This window comes from Urocampus carinirostris, chromosome 7, assembly GCF_059441175.1.
Source record: "Urocampus carinirostris isolate Australia breed hairy pipefish chromosome 7, RoL_Ucar_1.0, whole genome shotgun sequence".
NCBI classification, from domain to species: Eukaryota; Metazoa; Chordata; class Actinopteri; order Syngnathiformes; family Syngnathidae; genus Urocampus; species Urocampus carinirostris.
This window is the reverse complement of record NC_142355.1, coordinates 10,687,737-10,706,645: the sequence shown is the minus strand read 5'-3', so window position 1 is coordinate 10,706,645 and position 18,909 is coordinate 10,687,737. Positions and strand designations below refer to the sequence as shown.

Here is an 18,909-nt window from a genome sequence, read left to right as displayed (position 1 = left end):
TATAAGCCAGGTGTCCTTCCCACGCGCTGCCTACCAGTTGTTACTGGTGACAAGCAAATTTTTACATTTAAGTTTACCCCCTGATTTCAGTATTTTATTTTATAGTTGTAAATTTGGCTTGGATGCAAGTTGTCGGCTTTCAATATTTTTAACATGGTAAGAACACCGGCCTTTACACATCTACCTCCAACTCGCAGAAAAGTGGTATGGGAAGGGACTGTTGTTTTTCTCCTTACCCCGCATTCGTCCTCAGTAATTTTTTCATGGGATCACTTGACGGCCTGCTACATTTCATGTCTACACTTCATACTCAATGCTTACACTCTGTGTTTAATAAACTGCGTGGAGGCTAAATTTAATTGCATGGCAAATGATAATAAGTTTGAAAGGTAACAGTCTAGTTTTTTTCCCCAAACGCAAATAATTACTGCAAGTGCTACGTACATTGAGTATTAAGCATTTTAGGAGGAGATCAAGGTTCTGACAGACAAGCTGAAAGAGGGTGTCGCCATATGCAGGCAATACACAAAGAGGTAAGTATTAGTTTCAGGAGCGAGCAGCAGCAAGTCAACTGCAGGAGAGAGAGTGGGAAAGGTGAGATGGCACAACATTCATTTGGACAGGTAACTTAAAATTAGTTTTATCTGGTTATATCAGTATCAGAAATATTTTATTAACACTCCACTTATTGAAACATGAATATTTTGTTTGTTTGTTTGTACATGATTCAATTGTTTGTTTGTTTGTAAATGATTCAAATTGAATCTTTTCTTCCGGCGCCGTCACGAATGGCAGCCACTCCAGCAGCTCCCGTGTTATTTTCGATTGTTCTCGATTGTTCTCAGCTCAGGGATGCTGCTGGAAATGTGAATTTCCCTTCGGGGATGAACAAAGTATCTATCTATCTATCTATCTATCTATCTAGTATATACGGTAGGGAGAATATCAGATGGGAGAAATTCTTGCACTCTGTGCTTGAGACGGTGCCACCCTTACTTAATTGAGATGTAGTTTTTGGGGCCGTTTAAACATGCCAAATCCAAGGCAGTGACGTTACTAGTGGTGTTATGATGATGGACTGAGGATGAAATATGCCATCCTGGGCAAAGGGGGGACAGTTACCGGTTAGATGCCGTCAAAATTGATGAGCTGTTTTAAATAATTAGCAGAGTAACGCACCATGTTCAGTGTTCATACGGGTGCTTGAAAATGCCTGAATTTTAATGTTGTTTTCAAGGAATAAAAAGGTTTTGAATTTTGGGTGATGTGCTTGTGAACGCTTGTAATTGTTGCCATGTTCCTCAACAAGTCTGCATAAAAACGACAGCGACACTGCTCTCTGGTGGCTTTGCTTTGCCATTACATTTTTTTCTTCCCTTGTGATTAACTGCATCCCCTACAGGTCACGCCAGGTGCATGCAATACCTAAGCAGGTCACTCTGAAGTGTGTATTAGTGCAAAGATTACATATCAATTATGAATTTATTATGGGCCATGCATGAAACAAGGTAGCGTGTTTCCCAGTGAAAGATTGTAATGGGAAGAACTTCCTGCAACTGAAAATGTAAGGTACATACGTCTGTCATTTTTACCCAACACCTATGCCTGGGGAAAAAAAAGAAATGTCTTGGGCAGGACCTAAAAATAGAGAATTAAACCTTAGAGTGGTGCGAAGCCAAAATGGATATGGAGTGTTTCAGCTAAATGATCATTTACGAGCTATCAAGATTGCACAAGCCAAGAATTATGAAGGCTCTACTGCAGGGCTCTCCAACGTGGTGCTCACTTGTGCAGGGTCATTGGGATTTTCTAGTAAAATTGTTTTTTTAGTGGTTGAGTCCATTTAACAATACCTCCAATAATTAACCTAGTAATAACATATCAAGTTGTTACTTTAGAAATGCATATCAAACTAGGTCCCGTTGCACTAATTAGTAACAAAAATAGCTCTCGGCTTTAGACAGGTTGGAGACTCCTACTGCTTCCACTGGTTGGTGTACACATTTTCTTATAATTAATTCATTAAGTTTTTTCTAGCAGTTTGAGGTGGTCGTCTTCAATGAGAGTATATCATTTGTAACTAGTTACTTTAAGAGTAACATATTACTTTTAAGCGTAATTAATTACTTTTTAAATGGAGTATCTAGTGTTACCGTTGACTTTTTTTCAGTAATGCCAAACACAGTGGTGGTTCTACACTGTCAGGGAAGGACCAGAACAGAGCAGGAGACCCCAGAGCGTTCGTACAGTTCTTTATTTGGGGAAGCGTAAGGGTTAGCGGGAGACGTGATCAATCGTAGCGTGGGACGAAGGCAGGTCGAGTTTACCAGGACTGAAGAGAAGATCGTAGCGTGGGACGAAAGCAGGTCGAATCGGAGGCAGGCAGAATCAGGTAAACAAGTCAAAAATACACAGGAAAATCAGGCGAGTCAAACGGGGTAAAAAGTAATCCTCCGACAAAGAGTTCTCCGCGTAACGCGTTTAAAAAGGGAGCATTAACCAATCAGGAAGCACATTCCAGCGCGCCACATGATTACCCCAGGTGGCTCCACTTGGGTAATCATGACAGAACCCCCCCCCCCCCCGCCCCCCCCCCCCCCCCCCCCCTCAAGGAACGGCTCCAGAAGTTCCCCAGGAAAAAAATAAATAAACCCACGGCACGTCACAGGGTAACACAGGAAAATCAGGAGAGTCAACTCAGAAGAGTCGGACTCAGGGGGGTCGGATTCAGAAGAGTCGGACTCAGGGGGGTCGGATTCAGAAGAGACTGACTCAGGGCGGGCATGTTCAGAAGACTCGTACTCAGGGAGGACAGGTTCAGAAGAGTCGGAGTCGAACAGGCAGGCATGGGAGTCGAACAGGCAGGCATGGGAGTCGAACAGGCAGGCATGGGAGTCGAACAGGCAGGCATGGGAGTCGAACAGGCAGGCATGGGAGTCATTGCGCAGTCATACGGCCGGAGGTGCCTTAGCCAATTTTGCCAAGTCGGAAAGGACTTGCCGAACTGCACATTCTGAAGGGGAATTGCGCTGCTGATTCAGGCTTTCATAGTGGTCAGGGGGCAAATGTACGAACGCGGGGTCCATTCTGGTCGGAGGATTCTGTCAGGGAAGGACCAGAACAGAGCAGGAGACCCCAGAGCGTTCGTACAGTTCTTTATTTGGGGAAGCGTAAGGGTTAACGGGAGACGTGATCAATCGTAGCGTGGGACGAAGGCAGGTCGAGTTTACCAGGACTGAAGAGAAGATCGTAGCGTGGGACGAAAGCAGGTCGAATCGGAGGCAGGCAGAATCAGGTAAACAAGTCAAAAATACACTGGAAAATCAGGCGAGTCAAACGGGGTAAAAATACAGTGGATCCTCCCTGTTTCGGCCGTTCGTCTTGAGAGCCAGTCCGAGGTGAACTGTCCCCTGCACTGCCCCTCCCCTGTGCTTTTCCTATTTCTTACAGCCTTGAGTGTCAGTCTCTTTGCACACATTCTCAGCAAGCATGCACGTCAAAGCTGCAACCAAAGGGTGCCCATTTTACCCACCATCCATTTTATTCCGCTTATCCGGGGTCGGGTCAGGGGGGCAGCAGCCTTAAAAGGGAAGCCCAGACGTCCCTATCCCCAGCCACCTCCTCCAGCTCATCCGACGGGATCCAGAAGCGTTCCCAAGCCAACCGAGAGACATGGTCTCTCCTGCGTGGCTTGGGTCACCCCCAGGCTCTCCTGCTGGTGGGACATGGCCAGGAACAGCTCCCGAGGGAGGCGTCCTTATCAGATGCCCGAGCCACCTCAACTGGCTCTCCACACAGTCCCTCCCGGATGAATGAGCTTCTCACCTTATCTCTAAGGGAAAACCCAGACACCCTACGGAGGAAACTCATTTCGGCCACTTGTATCCGGGATCGTGTTCTTTCGGTCATAACCCAAAGTTCATAACCGTAGGTGAGGGTAGGAACGTAGCTCGACCGGTAGATTTTTACACTCGTTTTACATGCACATTTTACTCACGTTGTTAGATGATACAAAGCTGCTTTGCTGCACACATTTATTAATTTAGTTGTTTTTTTTAATCTTCGCGCCACACCCAATATGTCATATTAAAAATCCGGCCGTGGGCGCGTGCCCACCTTACCCGTGCCAAAAAACCGCCACTGCTGCTAAAGATGTCCATCTATTACATTCTCTTAAACCATTAATAGAAAAATAAAGCATTCGAAGTTTAGTGAAATGATTTGAGTCATGAAAATTGTTAGCAACAATGCCCGACTTTTAAAGAAATTGTACGCGGTTGTCGCTAACGATGCCAGAAATGTTTTTGGGGACGAAAAGAAACCGTTGGAAAAAAAGGGTTTCAATTTCATGAAAAGACAAAGCGGTCATTAAGTGAGAAAGGAGAAAGCGGCGCTGGAGACGAAGAATGCAAACATGGGGAGGAAATGTTCTGACAGTGTGTGAGTAACATTTTAGCTTCCGCCGTCATTGTTTTTCTTACAAATAAAGTTCAGAGGAAGTTTAGAGGTGAAATAGTTTATTTGTCATGACATTGCGAGTTAATTATGCCTGAAAAGCTTGATTCCGATCCAGCTCCACAAGTGGAAGAAGACATAGACGGGGATGGTGACAGGTAGCAGCAGACTGTAGAAACACAAATTGTTGCTGCTCGTACAACCCTGAGGAAAGTTGTCGTCCACGGCAGCCGAGTAAAATAGACCGAAGAGAGACACAATGGGGACCAGTCCCACCATCATAGACAAGGAAAACATGATTATAAGTGGTTGATCAACTTCAAATATTAATGATGTTAAATGACATGAGACGCTTTTTTACTGTCACTTCGATGAATAATGTACAGGATCAAAATTTGTGAAAGAGGTAACGAGAGTTCTATCCTTGTGCAGGTGGGTTTGCGTCTTTCTGGACGAGTCTGGCTTCCTGGGGGATCATGTTGGGGATTCCATCGATAATGGGGTATGCGATGCCGAACTCGTCGTTGATCAGCTCATTGGTCGTGGCTTCGAACCTGAAAGGCAGGAAAAATTACCCAACTTAATGGAACCAGGATCAGACAAGAAAACCTTTTTATATTAAAATGCGGTAGATTTTGAATTTAAATGTAAATGGTCTAGATTTTCAAGTCAATGAAGACCTCCCAAAGCGCTTTACAATGTGCTTCACACTAACCCATTCACACACACACACACTCACCACCGGTAGCAGCGTCAGCCCTGCAAGGCAACTAACTACCTGCTTATCGGGAGCGTCAGGGATTCAGTGTCTTGCCCAAGGACACTTTGACATACAACACGTAGGTGAATTGAACCTGTGACTGCTTTACTTCCTGTGCTACTGCCTTCCCCAAATGTAACCCTATTTGAGGAAAAACTAATGAACTTCTATGTGTCTTTCCAAGGTTTTTTTTTTTAAAACATCATAAATTGATAGTTTATTTTTTCAATGTCGATTAACATGTCTTTTCCGAGGAGCGGCATGGCACGGAAAAAGACTCTAGAAGTGAAGAAAGTGAACATTTTTAATGGAAATTTAGAGAAGCTGTTCTGGTCGGAAAGAGGACGAGGGTTTGGACGGTTGTCTCATTTGGATTGCAGGTAAAAATGTGAGTACCAAACTCTGTTTTTGCGACAGTTCTTTTTTAAAAATTTCGTTTTATCTGCGTCGTTCACTTTGTAATCAACACTTAAATGAACCACAAAATAACTCAAAATGGAAATCTAATGCGATCATTTGCGCACAAAGACAGTCTCTCTTCAAAATAATGTAGCTATAGACTAAAATAGTAGTGTTTTCGAGTTGTTTAACTTTAAAGGAGCAAAATATTAATAATGATTAATAATACATCAAAAACAAATAAACACACACATAAATTAATAAGTACCGTAAATTCCGGAGTATAGAGCGCACCTGATTATAAGCCGCACCCACCACATTTTAAGAGGAAAACCGATTTTGTACTTACACAAGCCGCACCTGTATATAAGCCGCATGCGCCCACATTAAAAAACACAAAATTAACCCAAACCCGACTTTAAGTCCCGCGATTGAAACTAAATGTCCTTCATAAAAGTACACAGACCAAAAATCACAGCCGGCAAAATGAACGGAAAATGATACCGGTACTTAGGGTTTGATGCAGACATAAAATAGAGGTTATTCATATGCTATAGAATAGAAGTGTGTTTTAAGCCTAGATTTAAACACTTCCACTGAGGTTGCAGATCGAATAACAGGGGGAAAAGCATTCCACACGACGTTTCTTCATTTTCATCATGTTGAGGTTTTTGAGTTTTTCCTTGCCCTCCGGGGTCTGGTAAAGTTACTTTGACTGGATTACTTTCAATTACTTTTGGATTACTCCAATGCCAAATATGCTAATAAAAGACAAAAGAAACAAATTATGAATAAAATTACTAAATATTGTGCAGGCTCGGGGAGTAACGGAATACATGGAACAGCAAAAATGATGTTGGCTAGCTGTTTGGATTTATTTTCATTTTGTTTCTGTCGCATTTGATGTTAGTTTTGCCGGAGATCAAAGAGATCAAAGCCAGGAGAGAAAGCTTGTTGTGAGTCATCATTTTATTCATATTTAGTTTCTTTTGTCTTTTATTAGCATATTTGGTATTGGAGTAATCCAAAAGTAATTGAAAGTAATCCAGTTAAAGTAACCCTACCAACCCTTTGTGTAGGTTTTAGATCATAATAGTCTGTGGTTTGCAATAATCCGTGGTCTGTGCAGCCCTTTGAGATTATGGCTATACAAATAAACAGCACTTGACAAGACATTTAGCAAAGGTGTTATGCCAAGAAAATCATCCCTGCCGAGATTTGCATCCCCTAGCTACTATAACCACTTTTACCTCGTTTTATCTCACTTTTAGATCACTTTTCGTGAATGTAATGGCAAACATATGACCAAAACCATTCCGTCTTTGTATTTGTTGCGAACGTAATCGAACGGTAATGCACACCGTATATAAATCACTTTTGAGAACTGTTATGCACTCTACCATAAAGCTTATTATGCTGAAAGAAGCTTTATGAGTGCATAACAGTTTTAATACGAGTGATTTGAGTAGAAAAAGGCAAAATAAACATGTTACCTGCTCAAAAGTGGTTGATATACGGTGTGCATTACCGTTCGATTACATTCACAACAAATACAAAGACAGAATGGTTTAAATTGTATTACATTCCCAACAAATGCGAGACGAAGTGGTTTTGGTTATATGTTAATGATCTGCATTAGAAATGATCTGCATTTATATTGCGCTTTTCAAGTCAATGACTTCCCAAAGCGCTTTACAATGTGCTTCACATTTCCCAATAGCGGCTGTGATCTGTGCAGCCATGTAAGGCGCTAACCTGCTTATTGGGAGTATTGGGAGTTCAGTGTCTTACCCAAGGACACTTCGACATGTAACACGGACAAGCCCGGATCCCTTAATCCTATAACGATCGCTCTACCTCCTGAGCTACTGCCGCCCCCCAATGTTTGCCATTACATTCCCGAAAAGTGATATAAAAGTGAGATAAAACGAGGTAAAAGTGGTTAGAGTAGCCAGGGGATGCAAATCTCGGCAGGGATGCATTTCTCGACATAACACCGGATCGTATTCAGAAATAGAGAACTCGTATAACGATCACATTGGACCACTGAGTACAGTATGAAGATAGTCTGGAAACACCATTGCTACACCAAAATTCCGTTTACAAATTCATTTTTACAGGTGCCTGTTTCTTTTAGTGACGTTCCAGCAATAAGTAAGATACTTTACCTGAGTGGCTTCTTGGACAGTGGACATACTAAGAACTCCAGCAAGGACGTGTCAAACACCTTCCGCGTTTCGTCCTTCGCATCCGTGAATTTCCTCACAGATGTAAATGCAGATACAGCTGCCCCAACTAAAGGTTTATTGTATATGACGTTGCGTTGTGCAACAACTCGATGCGTCAAAAATAAGGACAACAGATTATGCAGCATGACCATTGCTACTCCTTTCACCACTTCCGGAAAACCCTTTGTATGATCTGTGTCGAGAGCCGGCTCTTTCGGCTTGAATCACTGGCTCCGAAACGGTTCTTCAGATTTTTTTCACAATGTTATTAATGATAATGTAACAATGTTAATGTTACAATATGCACCAAAATGAATTAGTGTTGACAATTTATAATGGCACTACATTAATGGCTATTATTGTTTAAATATTCTGTGATATATATTTTTTAAACCCAATTTTAACTTTCCAAATGATTATACCAAGCAAAGAACAAGAGATAACAGCTTACTTATAATGACCATTCCCAAGCGCCTGAGAAAGAGGAAGAGAGATAGATATAGAGAGAGGGAAAGAGAAAGAGATAGAAAAAGAGAGAGGGGGGGGGGGTACAGAGGAATAGGATCAAAGAGAAAGACAAAGGGAGAGACACAGAGAAAACTGAAACAGAAGGTGGGAGGAAGAAAGAAACAAAGAAAGAGAGAGAGAGGGAGAGGGGGGATACAGAGGAACAGGATGAAAGAGAAAGACAAAGGGAGAGACACAGAGAAAACTGAAACAGGGGGTAGGAAAAAGAAAGAAAGAAAGAAAGAAAGAAAGAGAGAAAGAAAGATAGAGAGAGAAAAAGGAAGAGATAGAGAGGAAGAGGATAAAAGAGAGACAAAGGGAGAGAGAGAGAGAAAAAGGAGAAACAGAAAGTGGGAGAAAAAAAGAGAGTGAGAGAGAGAGATAAAGAGAGATAGAGAGAGGAAGAGAATGAAAGAGACAGACAAAAGGAGAGACAGAGAAATAGAGAGAGAATAAGAATGCTAAAACCGATTGAATGTGAGAGAGAAGAAGAGGGAGATAGACAGAGACAAGTAAAAAGAGAAAGAAAGAGAGAGGAAGAAGGAGAATGAAATAGAGAAAGAAAGAAAGAGAGAGAGAAAAATAGATAGAGTCACAAGCGCAAGAGAGAGAAAGAAAGATACAGAGTTAAAGAGAGGGAGGTAATAAGAAAAAGAAATAGAAAGGGAAAGATGGAGAAATAAAAAGAGAGAGGGGGAGAAGAGACAGAAAACGTGAGAGAAAGAAAGGGAGAGAATAACAGGGAGAAAAAAGACAGACAGAGCAAGTGAAAGAAAAAGGAGAGTAAGAGGGAGAGACAAAGAGAAAGAAGGAGAGAAAGAGGGAGAAAGAGAGGGCCGAACATAGAGAGATAAAGAGAAAGAAAGACAAAAAGCAAGAGGGAGAGAAAAAAGGGAGCAGGAAAATGGGTACTAAATGAGAGAGAGAGAGAGAGAGAGAGAGAGAGAGAGGAAGAGAGAGAGAAAGAGAGAGAGAGAGAGATTTTCGAAGGAAGCTGGCCTCTTGTTGATGGAGAGCTCCCGCCGTTGTTTTCCAGGAGTCTACTCATAAAGCCGATTGGTTTGCGAACGACACATAACAATTGAGTGCAACTTAAATAAAAGTCCCTCTTCCGCTTTCGACACTGTTTCAAGGTGGCTTGATATGGTCAATTAAAACAGTGTTTTTCGACCTTTTTTGAGCAAAGGCCACCTTTTTTCATTGAAATACCTTGAGGTAAATGTTTAAACATTGATTCAATCAGTTTTATGTTAGTTTTGTTTTAAGCTTCAATCATAATGTGAATTGATAGTGTAGACCACCTGTGTCAAACACGTGGCCCGCGGACCAAATCAGGCCCGCTAAGGGATTGAATCCTGCCCGCGAGACAACACTCAGAGAAGCGCAAGATAAAAATAAGCTGCCGGTTGTAATATGTCAACTTGATGTTGCCAAAGCCAGGTGCCTCTCACAAAGATACTGTCTCTCTCTCTCTCTCTCTCTCTCTCTCTCTCTCTCTCTCTCTCTCTCTCTCTCTCTCTCTCTCTCTCTCTCTCTCTCTCTCTCTCTCTCTCTCTCTCTTTTCCACCCCTTTTCTCCCACTCTGTTTCTGTCTCTTTCTCTCTCTGTGTCTTTTAACCTCTTTTGCTGTAACTTCATTTTTTCCTTTTCTCTCTTTGTTCCGTCTCTCTTCATACCCTTTGATTTCTCTTTGGATTTCTTTCTTCTTCTCCCTTTGTTTTCCCCCTCTCTCACGACTTTTTATCTTTTGTTTCTCACGCTCTCTACCTCTCTCTCTTTTTCTTTCTTTGTCCCGCCCTCCCCCTCTTTCTCTTATTTCTTTATCTGATATCTTTGATGCATTACGACTTATGATTTTGTACAAAGAAGTTAAAAAAAAGGAAGTATAAACGGAGAAAATGAAAAAAGACAGGTTTGTGGTTATCCTTTTAATCAGTATATTACCAACAATAATTTAATGAAGAAAATGAATTAATAATTTGATTAAGAAAATGTATTATTCTACTTAATTATATTTGCATGTACGGTAATTTTTCCTTCTACAGTGAACGTCCAAGCGACTTCATTTTTGAACTTTTTAAAAATAATAAACCTCATTCATGTCGAGCAACTCAGTATCTCACAACAAAATGTTAATTAACTATATATACAGGGTTGGGTAGGGTTATTTTAACTTGATTACTTTCAAGTACTTTTGGATTACTCCAATACCAAATATGCTAATAAAAGACAAAATAAACTAAATATAAATAAAATGACTACATTTTGTGCAGGCTCGGGGAGATCAAGAGAGATCAAAGCCAGGAGAGAAAGCTTACCACGTGTTGTGAGTCATCATTTTATTCATATTTAGTTTCGTTTGTCTTTTATTAGCATATTTGGTATTGGAGTAATCCAAATGTAATTGAAAGTAATCAAGTTAAAGTAACCCTACCCTCCCTGTATATGATACAACGAAACACATGCATAACATTACATGTTAAACTACATAAATAAACACATTTGGAAAAAAAAAATGGTGTAAGATTATTTTGTATTTTGTAAGGGAAAATACGACAGTTTGTAAGGGCATGGAGCCCTGGAGCTTGACAGGTACTATAACTGTTAGTATAATACTGTGTACCCCTCCATACTGGTTGAAAAATACTTAATTAAACCATAAACTAAGTTCTAAAATCAAAATATTTATTCACCTGCAAATATTCAATTCTATGACATTAAACCAGTTCCAGGTTTATCCGCGTGATGGCGGTATTGTTCTGCAGTGAGAAGACGTGCTTGTCCACATTTTTCTCTCCTGGGTCAAATACTGTCTAGCGTGCAATTTTCTCCATTGTTTTAAACAGGGTTGGGTAGGGTTACTTTAACTTGATTACTTTCGATTGCTTTTGGATTACTCCAATACCAAATATGCTAATAAAAGACAAAGGAAACTAAATATGAATAAAATGACTAAATTTTGTGCAGGCTTCGGGAGTAACAGAATACACGGAACGGCAAAAAAGCTGTTTGGATTTATTTTCATTTTGTTTCTGTCGGATTTTATGTTAGTTTTGCCGGAAATCAAAGAGATCAAAGCCAGGAGAGAAAGCTTACCACGTGTTGTGAGTCATCATTCTATTCAGTTTCTTTTGTCTTTTATTAGCATATTTGGTATTGGAGTAATCCAAAAGTAATTGAAAGTAATCCAGTTAAAGTAACCCTACCCAACCCTGGTTTTAAAATTTATGGTCTTGACTCTCCGGCCAACATTGCCGTCACACGATCATCAACTTATGCTGCTTTATCGACCAACACACCAGCCAAATAAGAATTGACCGTAAAAAAACACTCAAATCAAGGTCATGGGCATCAGCAATGATGTGACAGAACAGCGTATAGCAGGGGTGTCAAAACAATTTAAATTGATGGCATAAAAAACGTGCCTTCGCTGGAGAGCTGGGGGTCTTTTTGGAGGCTCACTATTGAATTGTGATTAAGGGATGTAAGATTTGATTGTAACACATTTATTGAGTATTTTGAATAAAGCATCTATCTATCTTGAATAAAGTATCTATCTATCTATCAAAAAAAAAAAAAGTGAATTTCACTGCGGGATGAATAACCAATGTATCTATCTATCTATCTATCTATCTATCTATCTATCTATCTATCTATCTATCTATCTATCTATCTATCTATCTATCTATCTATCTATCTATCTATCTATCTATCTATCTATCTATCTATCTATCTATCTATCTATCTATCTATCTATCTATCTATCTATCTATCTATCTATCTATCTATCTATCTATCTATCTATCTATCTATCTATCTATCTATCTATCTATCTATCTATCTATCTATCTATCCATCCATCCATCCATGTCCCCTGTCCACTGCTCCAGTACCCCCGCGACCCTACTGAGGATAAGCGGCGCAGAAACTGCTGCAGACTGGAAGGTCACAAAAATAGCATGCGGACACAAATTTAAATGGTCTATCTAATTAATTAAAAGTTTTTCTCCTTTTTTAAATTTATGAATATTTACTTAATTATGGGAACTTTTCTGTTAGATTTTATATATATCTAAATGTAATACAAATAACTTAAATATTAAATTCGTGTGTGTGTGTGTGTTTGTGTATGTGTGTGTGTGTGTGTATGTGTGTGTTTGTACGTGACTCATAGGCTCCAAAACAGCTAAAGCGATATTCATGAAATTTTACACAGTTTTACCTTGGGCCTCTGCAAGTACCTTTATCTAGGTTTCTTGTCAAGGCACCCACAATAAATTGCCCTCTGGCAGCCAAATTGAATACTGAAGCTCCCCACCACCAACCAAGCGTACAAATCCAATCTTCTATCAGCTCAGCAATGTTAGGCCCTTTGCTCATCTATCATTGAAGGGAGTGATCTGGAGCTTCTTTAAACTTCTGTAAAGACAGCCAGGTGTTATTTTTTTGTATTTTTTGTATTGCCTTGAACAGCGCATCAGTGCCTTTTTTAAAAGTAAAATTTTACCGGGATGAGTTTCCTCAATGTTCTCTAGTTGATTAAAAGTACTCAGCAAATACAGCTACAGTGGACAGATTTAAAACCGTAGGTCATTTAGTCTAATTTATCTCTTGTGCTGTTATTATTGCCTCGTGGGACACATAAAATGGTGTGGCGGGTCCACATTTGGCCCGTGGGGCGTGAGTTTGTCCCATGTGTCAGATAGTGTTGCACGGATAACACTGGAGTAGTAAGTAGCCGTAAGAATACATTCTGCACAGTCAGACATCTTAAATGACCTACAAATAAAAGTATATTTTCTGTCCTTCAATCAACAAAAATAAGCACATGAATAACAACACAGACCACATAAATAAGTCAAGTCATGTTTATTTGTATAGCCCTTAATCACAGGGAGTTTCAAAGAGCTGCACAGACCACAGACTATTGCAAACTACGGACTAATATTACACCATCCCCTGATCTGCGGATTTCTTCTTGGCTCTTGGGTTCACTAGTCGACCTGTATTTTCACAGCGTAAGGCTCCGGACAGGTTCATAGGGGGAAATTGAATTTGAAAGATATGAGGGGGCAAGTCCATGCATGATTTCGTATAACAACAGTACCATATTTTCCGCACTATAAGGCGTACCGGGTTATAGGGCGCACCCCGAAAAAATAGTTTTTGGTCCTATATTTGACTTACATAAGACGCACCGGATTATAAGGCGCTACAATGGGAACGTCGACAAAACAGTCAGATAGTTCAGTCCAACTTATTACCCCCTTAACATTCCGAAAGCTTGCAAAGAAGCAAATACGTGTCGTAGACACGTGCGGATGCGGTGTCCGTACGATGTCACTCAAATGCATCGTTCCAAATATCATTTGGAAGGTTAAAGTCTTGGGATTCAAGAAATGCCAACCATTCCTTAGTTTCTATTTTCTTTTTCGCTCGTACCTTTACTGTGCAAATGACAATAAACACTTAGAATTGAGTTTAATTTAAATATAGACACTCCATTCCATCCATTATCTGCACCGCTTATCACAGAAACATCGAGTTCAGTCTGAAACAAGATACAGGGAAAATATATAGCCGGAATAGCTCACGGAAGTCGTTGTGTCCAATAATAATGTGCAACCATGGTCCTCTTATATCTGTGAGTGTAGTAAATCCAGGAGAGTAAAATATTTACAAATACAGAATGTTAAAACATGTGTCCTCTATGCCGTAGACAACCAGACTTGCTATTCATATTCATCTTTTTCGGCCAATTGCAGGCTTTGTTTTGCCGCTTTAGCCTATGCCAGCCTGTAAATGATAAAAAAGGATCCGCCCCCTTTACCTCCGAATAACTTTGGCCAATAGTGATCGATTCAAATGATGATTGACACATTGGTTAGCCAATGAAACGCCGGTAAATAAATCCCAGCATACACCGAGGACTACTTGGCGTTCGGGGGAAAATCTAGTCGGCGGCTGCTGCATTAGTTGCAAGACTTTGCGACTTAATATTGATCCATAAATAAGCCGCACTGTATTATAAGGCGCATGGTCAGCTTTTGAAAAAAATAAAGGCTTTTAGGTGCACTTTAGAGTGCGGAAAATACGGTACCTTAAAATCACATCTTGAGCTGACAGGGAGCCAATGCAAGTTAGCTAAAATTGCGGTAGTGTCATCAGCCTTTCTTGTCTTCGTTAAAAGCCTCACTGCAGCATTTTGTACCAGCTGCAGGCTCTTGATGCTGGACTTCGGGAGACCGGAGAGTAGTACGTCACAGTAATCGAGACGGGAGATAACAAACGCTTGAATTATATTCTCCGCATCAGACTTGGACAGCATAAGGCGAATTTTTGGAATGTTACGAAGATGGAAAAAAAGCTGTTCCAGTAAACAAGTGTCTCTGACTATGCAGCAGTGTTCCCAGAGCTTCTTCAAACTGCTTGCAGCCTGACAGGATCTTCCTGCCAACAGCAGAAATACGGTTATTTCTTCCTCCTCCCCAGCAATGTTGCCCATCTTTCGTTTTTCTCCGCAGAGGTGCCTCGGAGACGGAGAGGGAAAGTATAATTCACAGCTTCTCTTGACATTCTCTGCAATTGGAAGCGTCAGCCACGGCGAATGCATCACCTACTTGGCAGCAGCAGAAACAGAGACAGACAGGAGGGGTGTCTTCAAGGCTTTATTTTGGCAGGTTTTTAGAAGTCCACTCCTCAACCGTGATATTTGACAAAGCTTTCATCAGTCTGGCACCTCTGTGACCTTTTCAAAGTCATTCAAGTGAAAGGGAGATATTTGCGCACTGACAGCTAGCCCGAAGGAGAAGTTCACAAGGAGGATTTTTCGGACGACTTCAAGATGTGTTTTCTGTTTTTTTATCTCCTACCGCTCTCTTTGCTGCCCTATTTTATAGCGAGGAAATATCTTCATGAGTCAAGATGTGATTTAAACTTTACTAGCCCAGTTGAGATGAGTCAATCTGATGTTTCTTTAGTTACTAGAGTCTAAAGCAGATAGAATAGGACGCTTTTAATCTTGGAGTGGCACGCAGAATTAAAATGAATCTCGTATAGAAATTAATCATTAATGACAATACAGTGGAACCTCGGTTTTCGAACGCCTCTCAGTTCAAGCAAATCGGAGTCCGAGCAAAAATTTCGAGAAATTCTTGCTTCGCTGTTCGGTCCAAAAATCGGAGTTCGAACGCCGGTAATGCGTGAGTGCGTGCGCTAGGGTGCGATGCTGAGCGGCGTACGGGTGTTTTGGCCCCTTATTATGCCTCCGAAGAAAGTCAGTGCAAGCAGCAAAGTTGCTACAGGTGAGAAAAGAAAAGTAGTGCGTACAACTATTGCATTTAAGAAAGAAATAATAGCCAAATATGAAGGAGGTGTGCGAGCGCCTTCTGCTGACCACCATAAACGGATAATCCGTTCCAGAACCCTGTTCGAAAACCGATTTGTTCGATCACCGAAATCATTTTTCCCATTAAAAATAATGTAAATCGTTTTAATCCGTTCCAACAACCTGAATGTTTACCTTGAATGTTTAACGTAAACTAAAGCTAACCTAGGCTAATCGTACGTTAGCGACATCGTAATCTTCCGTACGAAAGATTCCCCTAACATGAACGTGTAAAAATAAAAAAATCAGGTCGTTTACAAGTCATTTAGCACCCGGGTCTCCACAACAAGTGGTGAGCGGTTCATTGGAAAGGGGGCTCCGTTCCAACACCCTGAATTTTGGGCTCAGTTCCAACACCGTGAATGTTAACCTCGAATCATAAAGCTAACCCAGGCTAATCGTACGTTCGCGTTATCGTAATCTTCCGTACGAAAGATTACGCTAACATGAACGTGTAAAAATAAAAAAAAAAGGATAAAGAGAAGAATTATGAATAGGATTTCTTACCTTTGTGGTGGTCAGCAGAAGGCGCAGGTGGACGGTGGGGTATTCCCTAGCAAGATCAGACACTCGCACACCTCCTTCATATTTTGCTATTATTTCTTCCTTAAATGCAATAGTTGTACGCACTACTTTTCCTTTTTCACCTGTAGCAACTTTGCTGCTTGCACTGACTTTCCTCGGAGACATAATTAGGGGCTAAAACACTTCGTACGCCGCTCAGCATCGCACCCTAGCGAATGCACTCACGCATTACCGTCGTTCGAACTCCGATATTTTGAACGAAAAGCGAAGCAAGAATTTCTCGAAATTTTTGGTCGAGAACCGATTTGTTCGAACTGAGAGGCGTTTGAAAACCGAGGTTCCACTGTACATCATTTTTCCAAATGTTTGGGTTTTTTCCATTACTCAATGTCTTTGCATCTGTGGCAGGTATCACCAAGTTTTTCCATCGTTTTTATACATCGATAATAAGTTAGGCAGCACCAGTCCGAAAGGGCATATTTATTTTAGTTTCTCCTCAGTAAAGACTTGAATGATAATGTTGGAGAGAGGAAAACGGAAGGAAATGACCGAGGGAAATAGGTAATGAGTCAGTTACAACCCCAGTGGACTGAGACGGCGCACAGTTTGTAGTTTGGAATGATTAAAGTTTTCTCAGAGATTGTGAGCTAGTGAATTGACTCTAGTGGGGTTCTTTGTACTCTTTTTCCAATGCTAAGGGAGGCGGTGTAGCTTGAAAGAAAGAAAGAGGCTAGAGAAAAGAGAATCTCACTGAGGGCAGCTCAGTGGTTTACACGTCTCCCTTGTGGGGTAGAGTTCCTGGGTTCAATTCCGAATACAGGCCACACTGTGGAGTTTGCAAGTTCTTCCCGTACCTAAGTTGTGAGAACCAGAACAGGAGGAGGACCCAGATGTGTAACGTCTACTCACAACGTTCCCTCTAATTTTCCACGGGTCTGAGCATACACACAAAGTCGGTGAGCAACGCTTGAAACAACAGTGAGCAACCATAATCCCAAGTGTGGCAAGATAATTAATTGTAAAACATGTCCAAAACTTGACATCAAGTTACATTTTGCCGAGTTTCTGGCAATGCAAAATTATTTTTCTCTTTTGAATGAATTGACTCATGTACTATTGCAAAGGTTGTACGGCCTACAAACGTCGTTTGTTTTTACAATTCTTTCACAAGATATCCATTTCTTTTTATTTCCTGATATATTTTGTCACGTAATATTAACCTTTTGGGGGCTTATTGAGTCGGTTGGAAGATACAGAACTGTACTTAATCACATTTTTTAGTGGAAGTACAATGTTGGCAACAAGATTCATTTGATATAATTGGAAATTATTTGAATGCAACACAAACTTTTTCTTATTTTTTGTTTTTTTTTTCTACTTTTTTTTAATTCCTTTAAAAAAAATCTTGTTGTGTTTATTTTTTCCGAGCTGTTACTTTTTCCTTTTTGTTCTCTATTTACTTTTTTCCTACGTTTCTTTCTTTTCTTTTTTCTGGCTTTTTTTTCTAAAAATTGTCTTTCTTTTTTTCTCTTCCTTTTGTTTATTTTTTTCTCAGCTTTTCACTACTTTTTCATTTTGGTATTTTTTTCTTTTTTGTTCTATTCCCCCCTTCCTTGAAGTCATTTTGCGCATATTTTTACATAATATTTGGTCATGTCGGGATTAAAGAAGCAAAAACAACCCGAAGAGCCATTTAGGACCCGTAAAAGCCGGTTCCTTTAAGTGAGCCGAGCCGAAGAAGCCGGTCCTCGAAAAACTCTACTGACTTTACATTTACATGGAAGGAGGCACAGTTTGATGATGAAGCGTGGAATAATCCACTGTGTTCTGCACATATTCCTTCTTCTTGCACATTATTTATTCTTTTATATGCACTCTGCACATTATTATTTTTTAAAATACAAACAACACTGACAATTTCCCATTGTGTCCTCTACTTTACGTCCACAACGCACACATAGTGTCATGATGGCCGATTCAAGGCACCTGTGACTGCCCAATTGGCGCCAACAGCCTTGAAAGCTGTCAGATCGTTGTGAACCAATGCTCTCAGCTAGGCAAGCTCATCCCTTCAGACATTTTTCCTGCCGTGTTTTCTCCTACCTGATACCTGTTGCCGACCTGTTTCTGCACCCGTTTCTGCCTTGTTCTGCCATCCCGACATCCGACCTGTTTTGCCCCGCTTCCTGCCTGATACCTGTTGCCGACCTCGTTTCTGAACTTGATATCGCCCTTGCTCTCCCGTCCCGGCTAATGACCAGTGTCCCTGCAGTCTACGATTATCCTCGCTCGACACGTAAGTGCCACTTCCGCGTTCCAGCCACCTGCTACCCGTGTCCGTCAATCATCGGATCGTGGAAGCAAGCCCTGCTCTCCCTCTTTATCAATAAAACTGAGTAAACAAACACTACTGGGTCCTGTATCTCTTTCTGGTCCTTGACACAGAGGGCACGCTACACTAAAGGGCGTGCCACACATTTTGAAGAAAAATGACTATTTCAATGTGCGCCATATTGTTTCGAAAATATGATACCTCTACTTCTTGCACATACTGTGTTTTCACGACCATAGGGCGCTCATAAAAGTCCAATCTTCAGAATAAGCCTGCCAGCCACGCGCGTACAATGAATGACTGATGGAGACCACAG

The 18,909-nt window shown here is 40.8% G+C and overlaps 2 protein-coding genes across 2 annotated transcripts; both read right to left on the bottom strand.

Moving 5' to 3' along the window:
- Nucleotides 1-4,500: 4,500 nt before the first annotated feature.
- On the bottom strand, nucleotides 4,501-4,752 carry LOC148362313 (phosphatidylinositol N-acetylglucosaminyltransferase subunit Y-like). Its single transcript, XM_088339212.1, has one exon. The coding sequence runs from the start codon at nucleotides 4,750-4,752 to the stop codon at nucleotides 4,540-4,542; it is 213 nt and encodes a 70-aa protein (XP_088195338.1). The 3' UTR covers nucleotides 4,501-4,539.
- Nucleotides 4,753-4,863: 111 nt separating this feature from the next.
- pyurf (PIGY upstream open reading frame) lies at nucleotides 4,864-8,043 on the bottom strand. The gene is made up of 2 exons (XM_088339211.1): nucleotides 7,783-8,043; nucleotides 4,864-5,009 (listed from the first exon to the last, which is right to left on the bottom strand). Exons 1-2 carry the CDS (start codon nucleotides 7,992-7,994, stop codon nucleotides 4,874-4,876), a joined length of 348 nt encoding a protein of 115 aa, XP_088195337.1. The 5' UTR covers nucleotides 7,995-8,043; the 3' UTR covers nucleotides 4,864-4,873.
- Between the last annotated feature and the right edge of the window lie 10,866 nt (nucleotides 8,044-18,909).